Here is a 10,000-nt window from a genome sequence, read left to right on the forward strand (position 1 = left end):
TTAAATTAATTTAAAGGGATTAACAAAGGAGATTCTCCAGGGTGAAGAATGCTATGCAATGTTATGCTATGCTATGTAACGCTATGCTATGTTATGGTATGAAACACTATGCTATGTCATGGAATGTTAGGCTATGCTATGCTATGACATGTAACGCTACGCTATTATGCTATGCTTTGTTATGCTATGTAACGCTATGCTATGCTATGTAACACTATGCTATGCTGTGTAATGCTATGCTATGGAATGCAACGCTATGTTATCTATGCTATGTAACGCTATGCTATGTAACGCTATGCTATGCAACGCTATGCTACGCTATGTTACGCTATGTAATGTTACACTGTTATGCTATCCTATGCTATGTAATGCTATGCTATGGAATATTACGCTATGTTATGCTATGTTATGCTATGCAACGCTATGCTACACTATGGAATGTTACGCTATGTTATGCTATGTTATGCTATGCTATGTAACGCTATGCTATGGAATGGAATTCAGTGTGAAGGCAGGAGTAGTATCCGTACTGCGAGGCGAGGCGCGGTCGCCGTAGCGACATGCTGTAGCTGCGTTTCCAGCTCTTCTTGCCCAGGCGGTTCCTGACGCCGTCCTCCTGGTCCATCATCTGCTCCAGCAGGGTCTGGTCGTCCGCGTTCATCGGCGCCACCGAGATGTCACGCACCGCCCGAAACTCGCCACAGTTATTCAGGTGCTCGTTCTCCAGGCGGAAGAAGTTCCACACGAAACGCCTGCAGCACAGAGCAGGGAGGAGGAGGAGCGGACGAGGAGGAGAGGATGAGAGGAGGAGGAGAGGAGGAGAGGAGGAGTGGAGGAGGAGGAGAGGAGGAGGAGAGATAAGAATGAGGGGGTGGGGTTACTTTCACCTCACCTCACCAGAGGGGGCACTGTTGCATTATGGGATATACTGACACTGTGCACACCTCCTCACCAGAGGGGGCGCTGTTGCATTATGGGATAGACTGACACTGTGCATACCTCCTCACCAGAGGGGGTGCTGCTGCATTATGGGATATACTGACACTGTGCACACCTCCTCACCAGAGGGGGCGCTGTTGCACTATGGGAGTGGCTCACCTGAAGACCTCGAGCGGGGCCAGCACAGTGGTGAGGATGTCGGCGGTGTTGGCGGTGTTGGCGGTGCTGACCGTGCTCAGGGAGAGGGGGATGGTCCAGGCGAAGCGCAGGACAGCATCTTCCACTATGGCACAGTAGTAATACGCCTGCACAACACAGCGCTGTTAGCCCCGGCCACGGCAGTGTGCTGTGACTGGCTGAGAGGCGGTTCTGTGGTGCAGGCGTGCGATGTGATTGGCTGAGAGGCGGTTCTGCGGTGTAGGCGTGTGGTGTGATTGGCTGACAGACCGTACCTGTGGTGCAGGCGTGTGATGTGATTGGCTGAGAGGCTGTACCAGTGGTGGAGGCATGAGATATGATTGGCTGACAGGCTGTACCAGTGGTGCAGGCATGAGATGTGATTGGCTGACAGGCTGTACCAGTGGTGCGGGCATGAGATGTGATTGGCTGACAGGCTGTACCAGTGGTGCGGGCATGAGATGTGATTGGCTGACAGGCTGTACCAGTGGTGCCGGCATGAGATGTGATTGGCTGACAGGCTGTACCAGTGGTGCAGGCATGTGAGGTTGGTTGAGGCTCACTTTCTGAGGGTAGACGATCTCCTCCCGCAGGAAGGTATTCTCCCCAGCGCTGCGGTCGAACAGGCCCCAGTCCATCTTCAGATCCCAGATCAGCGTGTAGCACGAGCTGATCACAGAGAACACCAACAGCAGGTAGAAGAACACCCTCTCATCACCATGCTTCCCCGCTGCAGGGGAGAGAGAGGGAGGGAGAGGGAGGGAGGGAGAGGGAGGGAGGGAGGGGGGGAGAGAGAGGGAGGGAGAGGGAGGGAGGGAGGGGGGGAGAGAGAGGGAGGGAGAGGGAGGGAGGGGAGAGAGAGGGAGGGAGGAAGGGGGGGAGAGGGAGGGAGGGAGGGAGGGGGGGAGAGAGGGAGGGAGAGGGAGGGGGGGAGAGAGAGGGAGGGAGGGGGGAGGGGGGGGAGGGGAGAGAGAGGGAGGGAGGGATGGTCAGCAGCAGCCATGGTACAGGTGGACTCTGCGCAGGTACTCTCTTCCACAGGAAGGTTCACTAAACTCTTGCATTTACATTTACATTTTAGTCATTTGGCAGACGCTTTTAATCCAAAGCGACTTACAAGTGCATAGGTTCTACCATAAGTCAGAGCATCACATCCAGAAACTAGCAAAATACACTTGAAATGCTGTTCTAAACATAGTTGTCATCATAAGTTATCAGAAAGGAGGGGCAGGGGAAATCAGGAGGGAGGACTAAGGTAGAGTGTGAAAAGGTGGGTTTTTAGTCTGCGTCGAAATAGGGGGAGGGATTCTGCTGTTCTGACAGTGGTAGGCAAGTCATTCCACCACTGAGGAACCAGAACGGAAAACAGGCGTGAACGTGCAGCTCGACCGCCAGGTGCCCGTAGAGAGGGAACCATAGGGCGACCAGAGCTGGCAGACCGGAATGGTCTAGCTGGGGAGTAGGGAGTGATCAGGGATTGTATGTAAGGTGGGGCAGTCTCCTTAGCAGCCTGAAATGCCAACACTAGGGCCTTGAAACGGATGCGTGCGGCAATAGGAAGCCAGTGGAGGCCAATGAGAAGCGGGGTGACATGAGCCGACCTGGGCTGACTGGTGATCAGGCGGGCTGCAGCATTCTGGACCAGCTGGAGGGGCTTGATGGCACACGCTGGGAGACCGGCTAGGAGGGAGTTGCAGTAATCCAGGCGGGAAATGACGAGCGCCTGGACTAGGAGCTGGGTGGCTTTCTCAGTCAGGAGATGACGGATACGGCGTATATTATACAGAAAGAACCTGCAGGTTCTGGCAGTGGAGGATACTTGTGGAGCCAGGGTGAGGCAGTTATCAAGAGTCACCCCAAGATTCTTTGCCGTACGGGAGGAGGAAACCACTAAGTCCTCTCCGGCAATCGACCTCTCACTGATTGTTGAGGACTTAGCAGGGATGTAGAGAAGCTCAGTTTTGGCAAGGTTGAGCTTCAGGTGATGGGAAGTCATCCACGCAGAGATATCAGCCAAGCAGGCAGAGATCCGTGTGGTGATTTGGGTGTCGGGGGGGGAAGGAAATGAAGAGTTGGAATACATACATAGGAATGATAAGAAAAGCCATGGGAAGAGATAAAAGACCCAAGAGACATGGTGTATAAAGAGAAGAGGAGATGACCAAGAACCGAGCCCTGCGGGACTCCAGTTCGTAGGGGGTGAGGGTCGGAGACTGCGCCCCTCCAAGTCACCTGGTAGGAGCGACCAGAGAGGTAGGAGGAAAACCAAGCGAGTGCAGAACCTGTGACACCCATCCCAGACAGCGATGAGAGCAGAATCTCATGGTTGACTGTATCGAAGGCGGCCGACAGGTCGAGGAAGATGAGGACAGAGGAGAGGGATTTTGCTTTAGCAGAGTGGATAGTGGATATTTTATCGCATATTTCTGTGTCAGCATGTTTCAAAGCTGTCAGCACTCTCTTCCTGGTCTTAGTATCTAAAACGCCCACAAAACGTTCCAAACATCAGTGACATAGGTTTTCTGAAAAGTCCCGAACCCTGCTCCCAGTGTCTAATCCCCGAACAATAATAAGTGTGCCCACCAGAGGGCCGGGAATGTCTCAGGAGTACAGAAATGAGCCAGAGCCACTGGAGGCACCTAGAGTCACAGTCTCAAGTGAAGTGCAAAGTATATTATTCCTCACTCACTCACTCACTCACTCACTCACTCACTCACTCACTCACTCACTCACTCACTCACTCACTCACTCACTCACTCACTCACTCACTCACTCACTCACTCTCTCTCTCTCTCTCTCTCTCACTCTCTCACACACTCTCTCTCTCACACTCACTCTCTCTCTCTCACTCTCTCTCTCACACTCTCACTCTCACACACTCACACACTCACTCACTCACTCACTCACTCACTCACTCACTCACTCACTCACTCACTCACTCACTCACACACTCTCTCTCTCTCACTCTCACACACTCACTCTCTCTCTCTCACTCTCTCTCTCACTCTCTCTCTCACTCTCTCTCACACACTCTCTCACACACTCTCTCACACACTCTCTCACACACTCTCTCACACACTCTCTCACACACTCTCTCACACACTCTCTCACTCACTCTCTCACACACTCTCTCACACACTCTCTCACACACTCTCTCACACACTCTCTCACACACTCTCTCACACACTCTCTCACACACTCTCTCACACACTCTCTCACTCTCTCACCTTTGTGGGTCTTGTAGAGAGCGGTGAAGGTGACAGTGAAGAAGGTGGTGGAGTACTTCCCGGCGTTGACGAGGTGTGGGAAGGCGCGCTTGGTGTCATGGTAACGGCGCAGACACTGTACGAAGCGGAACCAGGCCGGCAGACACTGGATCACCGCCCGCACCCCGTACGCATAGCTGTGGCACACCTGCCCACCTGGGGAGCAACCAGCATACCGCTGTGTTACAGGCGTGTGTTACAGGCGTGTGTTACAGGTGTGTGTTACAGGTGTGTGTTACAGGTGTGTGTTACAGGCGTGTGTTACAGGCGGGTGTTACAGGTGTGTGTTAGAGGAGTGTGTTACAGGCGTGTGTTACAGGCGTGTGTTACAGGTGTGTGTTACAGGCGTGTGTTACAGGCGTGTGTTACAGGTGTGTGTTACAGGTGTGTGTTAGAGGAGTGTGTTACAGGCGTGTGTTACAGGTGTGTGTTACAGGTGTGTTACAGGTGTGTGTTACAGGAGTGTGTTACAGACGTGTGTTACAGGTGTGTGTTAGAGGTGTGTGTTCCAGGTGTGTGTTACAGGCGTGTGTTACAGGCGTGTGTTACAGGTGTGTTACCGCTGTGTTACAGGCATGTGTTACAGGAGTGTGTTAGAGGAGTGTTATAAGTGTGTATTACAGGTGTTTTGTAGGTGTGTGTATGCGTGTGTTGTAGGTGTGTATGTGTGTTACATTATTGGCATGTTGTATGTGTGTGTGTGTGTGTACGTGTGTGTTGTAGTTGTGTGTGTGTGTGTGTGAGTGTGCGTGTGTTGTGTGTGTGTTTGTGTGTGTGTGTTGTAGATGTGTGTGTGTGTGTGTTCGTGTGTGTTTGTGTGAGTGTTGTAGGTGTGTGTGTTGTTGGTGTGTGTGTATGTGTGAATGTATGTGTGTGTTGTAGGTGTGTGTGTGTATGTGTGTGTTGTAGGTGTGTGTGTGTGTGTTGTAGGTGTGTGTGTGAGTGTGAGTGTGTCTCACTCTTGTTGACGTCCTGCAGCAGTCCATCCGGTTTGCCCCAGTTCAGCTCAAAGCTGTAGAAACACACCAGGTACTCCACATCCATCAGCACCATCACCAACGAGTTCAGCTGGTCCGCTAACCAGAAGTCTGCAAACTCCACCCTGTGGAACGGTGCGGTGAACACACGGAACTGGGGAGGGAGGGAGAGAGAGAGAGAGAGAGTGGGAGAGAGAGAGGGAGGGAGGAGGGGGAGGGGGAGGGAGAGAGAGAGAGAGGGAGGGAGGGAGGGAGAGAGGGAGGAGGGGGAGGGGGAGGGAGGGAGAGAGAGAGAGAGGGAGGGAGAGAGAGAGAGGGAGGAAGGGGGGAAGAGAGAAAAAGGGAGAGAGAGAGGAAGGGGGGAAAGAAGGAGAGAGAAGGAGGGGGAGAGAGAGAGGGAGAGAGAGGAAGGGTGTAAAGAGAGAAAGCGGGAGGGAGAGATTGACTGTTACAGTCACACAGGAGAGCAGCGGGTACTGAGGTCATGTGACACAGTGACACACACACCCCTTACCCACAATGCCGAGCTGCACTGCACTGCTGCAGACTGTGTTACTGTGTGTTACTGTGTTACTGTGTTACCCACAATGATGTGTTACTGTGTGTTACCCACAATGCTGTGTTACTGTGTGTTACTGTGTGTTACCCACAATGCTGTGTTACTGTGGGTTACTGTGTTACCCACAATGCTGTGTTACTGTGTGTTACTGTGTGTTACCCACAATGCTGTGTTAATAATAATAATAATAATAATAATAATGCATTTTATTTATAGTGCACTTTACATTTGGAGACCAAATCTCAAAGTGCTACAGGGTAAAAACAGGGAATAAAACACCCAATGGCATGTATAAAATATAAAAACTAAGAAAAGGCTTTAGTAAAGAGGTAGGTTTTTAGCCCTCTTTTAAAAGCATCAGTGGTCTGCGGTGCTCTCAGGTAGTCAGGGAGGGCATTCCACAGGCGGGGAGCAGCCGAACAGAAGGCTCGGTCGCCCATGGTGCAGAGCTTGGTCTTGTGAGGACGGAGGCGGTTGGTGTTGGCAGAGCGAAGGTTTCGAGTGGAGGGTTCTGGGGTGAGGAGTTCTTTGAGATAGGGGGGGGCATTTCCATAGATGCACTGATGGGTCAGAAGGGATATTTTGTATTCAGTCTGGGAGGTGATGGGGAGCCAGTGAAGTGAGTGGAGATCGGTGTGATGTGGTCGTACTTACGCACTCTCATCAGGATCCTAGCAGCGCTGTTCTGGATATATTGGAGCCTCAGGAGGCTCTGCTAGGGATCCCGATGAGAAGTGCGTTACAGTAATCCAGCATGGAGGAGACAAAGGCGTGGACAAGTTTTTCTGCATCTGGGAGGGTGAGTGTGGGACGGAGTTTAGCAATGTTCCTGAGGTGGAAAAAGGAGGTTTTGCACAGGTGTTTAATGTGGGCCTCAAAGTTTAGGTGGGGGTCAATTTTCACACCCAGGTTGGTGACTATGGATGAGAGGGGAAGGACTTGACCGGAGAAAGAGATGCTGGTAATGGAGGATGAATGAATCTGATGGGGGGTGCCAATTAGGATGGCCTCGGTTTTGGAGCTGTTGAGTTGTAGGAAGTTTGATTTCATCCACGCCTTTATCTCCTCCAGGCAGGTAGTGAGTGTGGATGATGGAGATGGTGACGGCGGAGCTGCAGAGGGGGGTGAGTCAGTCTTAAGGTACAGTTGTGTGTCATCAGCATAGCAATGGAAGGAAATTCCATACTGGCTGATGACACGGCCGAGGGGGAGCAAGTAGAGGGTGAAGAGGACGGGGCCGAGGACGGATCCTTGGGGGACACCACAGGTGACAGGATGGGACCGGGATTTTTTCCCTCCCAAAGAGACGTACTCTGTTCTGTCGGAGAGGTATGATTTGAACCAATTCAGAGCAAAGTCAGAGAGGCCGATAGAGTGTAGACGGTTAAGGAGGATGTGATGGTCAATGGTGTCAAATGCTGCGGTTAGGTCAAGCAGGATGAGGAGTGAAGGGGAGCCAGCATCAGCCGCCATCAACAGGTCATTAGTGACCCTGAGTAGTGCTGTTTCAGTGCTATGGGCGGTGCGGAAGCCAGACTGGAACTTCTCTGCAATGTTATTGAGTTGGAGATGGTCCTGGAGCTGTGCAGCTACCACTTTTTCCAGGACCTTGGAAAGGAAAGGGAGGTTGGAAATTGGTCTGTAATTGGCAAGGACTGCCGAGTCCAAGGTGGGTTTTTTGAGGAGGGGTGTAATGATGGCAGTTTTTAGAACAGAGGGAACGTGGCCAGACTGGAGGGAAAGGTTTATGGTTTTGGTGATCAGGGGACTTATGGCACAAATGCTTGATTTAATCAGAGCGGTGGGAACGGGGTCCAGGGCACAGGTGGAGGATTTCATCGTATTGATGATGTCCTCAACCTCTCGCTGTGTGATGTTGGAGAAACAGCAGAGAGGCTGGGAGATCCCTGGCTGTGGGATGGCAGTGGGGGCAGGTGGAGTGGAGGGGCTGATGAGATGGGACCGGATGGTGTCGACTTTGTTTCTGAAAAAGGTAATGAAGTTATTGCACTGTTCCTCTGTGATGTCTGTGTGTGTGGAAAGTTGTGGTTTGAGTAGTTGGTTTATTGTGGAAAAAAGCTGCTTGGAGTTGCCAGGGCTATTGTTAATTAAGTTGGAATAAAACTGTGACTGTGCGTCTCTGAGGGATTTCGAATAGGCCTTTTGATGGTCTTTGTAGGCCATTTTGTGGACGGTGAGGCCTGTGGCCTTGAGGCGTCGCTCAAGGACACGCCCAGTTGCCTTCATTTTTCGCAGCTCGCGGGTGAACCAAGGAGCTGAGCGTGAGAAAGAAACCGTTCTTGTTTTAACTGGGGCGTGGAGGTCCAAGAGACTGGTCAGGGTATTATTGTAGAAAGCCACTGAATCGCTGGCTGATGAAAAATTTGCAGAGGAGAGGTGCTGGAGGTCCAAAATTAAGGCGTCTGTGTTAATGTTTTTGATGTTCCTGAAAGAGATTTGGCGCTTGGGCTTGGTGTGAGGGGGTGGAAATGGCAGCTCCAGCGCAATGACCCTGTGATCAGACACACCCAGGTCGTACACAAGGAGATTGCTGATGGGGGCAGAGTCAGTGATGACCAGATCCAATGTGTGCCCCCTGTTGTGTGTTGGGACGTTGACATGTTGAGTGAGGTTTAGGCAGTCCAGTAATTGTAGAAAGGCAGATGCAGAGTGGCAGGAGGGGGTGTCAACATGAATGTTTATATCTCCGAGAATGATGATATTGGCAGATGTTGTACAGAGAGTTGTGAGAAGGTCATGCATTTCTGGGATAAAGGCAGAGTTTCGTTTGGGTGGGCGGTAGATGAGCAGAATTGTCGTGGGGGAGGGGGGTTTACATTTAAATGCAAGGCATTCGAATGACGAGTGGTTAGGCAGAGAGAGGGGGGACAAATCCAGATCGAAACGGTGGAATACGGCCAGGCCACCACCGCGGCCAGTGCTACGGGATTTTTCAATGTACTTGTAACCGGGGGGACAAGCTTTGTTTAAAGTGGTATAGACCCCTGGCTGTTGCCACGTCTCCGTGAGGCACATGAGGTCCAACCCTTTGTCCAGTATGTGGTCATGAATGAAAGTGGATTTGAGGTTGAGGGATTGAATGTTCAATAATTCCATTTTGACGGTAGGAGGAGTAATGAATCTCTGTATGGGGCGAAGAACTGTGAAATCCACTCCTCTTTTTCTGTGCAGCCTGTGCAGTGTGAAATCCTCTCCACGTTTTCTATGCAGCCTGGAGTGAGGCAGCCTCACTATGTTTCCAGTGCCGCTACTAAATCCAGGTGCGACGATGTTCTGATGACGTGTACGAGGTGCGACAGAGCGTGCAGCAGAGCAGATGGAAGGAATTGAATGACCAGGCTGGGAGTAGACAAACTTTTGCCGGGAGCTTCTATGCGTGTAACGAAGTCGGCGTAGAAGTCCAAGTTGTTTGATAAGTGAAATGCACGAGGGGGTCGTGCAGTTGTTAAATTCCAGCAGCTGAGAGGGGAAATATTTCAGCATGGTTGGGTTACCCGTTAGCCAGCCAGGCAATCCAGTGCCGCTAGTTGGCTGAAGGGCGGCTAGCGGGCGGCTAGCGGAGGGCTGGCTACTGTGGAGGTAGCGGTCCCAGGCAACGAGGCCAACCCACACCGGGGACAGCTGAAAAACTGCCCAGGGAAATCCCTCACAACAGCGCTGGTCGAGACATGAGCTGGAGCATGGTGGACGTTGAAGTAAACCAGGAGTGCAGGTGATCCAAATATGGATGACTGAAACGGCGGGTTTAGACGGGCGGCAGCAGGTAGGAAAATCCGCACAAAAAGCTCAGTGCACAAAATGCTCAATAAACCACGCTTAAAAACAACTAATAATCTGTAAAAAAAGGTCCGTAAAATCAACTATAGAAAGTTAGATCTAGCTCAGGCGGAGAAGCGGCGAACAGTCAACGCCAGCGTCCTCTCCCCTTCATGTGGAGCAGCACCAGGAATCAGGTGCTGTGAGTGTTACTGTGGGTTACTGTGTTACCCACAATGCTGTGTTACTGTGTGTTACTGTGTGTTACCCAGAATCCTGTGTTACTGTGTGTTACTGTGGGTTAC

The 10,000-nt window shown here is 51.6% G+C and overlaps 1 protein-coding gene across 1 annotated transcript in view; it reads right to left on the bottom strand.

Annotated features, from left to right (window-relative positions):
- The window catches only part of LOC133129539 (xenotropic and polytropic retrovirus receptor 1 homolog), a 29,802-nt gene that overhangs the window by 1,334 nt on the left and 18,468 nt on the right, over window positions 1–10,000 (bottom strand). The window contains exons 10-14 of the mRNA XM_061243701.1: window positions 5,342–5,513; window positions 4,344–4,538; window positions 1,680–1,846; window positions 1,099–1,244; window positions 531–752 (exon numbers count right to left, since the gene is read on the bottom strand). Of these exons, the coding sequence (XP_061099685.1) occupies window positions 531–752; window positions 1,099–1,244; window positions 1,680–1,846; window positions 4,344–4,538; window positions 5,342–5,513 (902 nt within the window). The remainder of the gene's footprint in view (window positions 1–530; window positions 753–1,098; window positions 1,245–1,679; window positions 1,847–4,343; window positions 4,539–5,341; window positions 5,514–10,000) is intronic.

This window comes from Conger conger, chromosome 5, assembly GCF_963514075.1.
Source record: "Conger conger chromosome 5, fConCon1.1, whole genome shotgun sequence".
In the NCBI taxonomy this organism is placed as follows: Eukaryota; Metazoa; Chordata; class Actinopteri; order Anguilliformes; family Congridae; genus Conger; species Conger conger.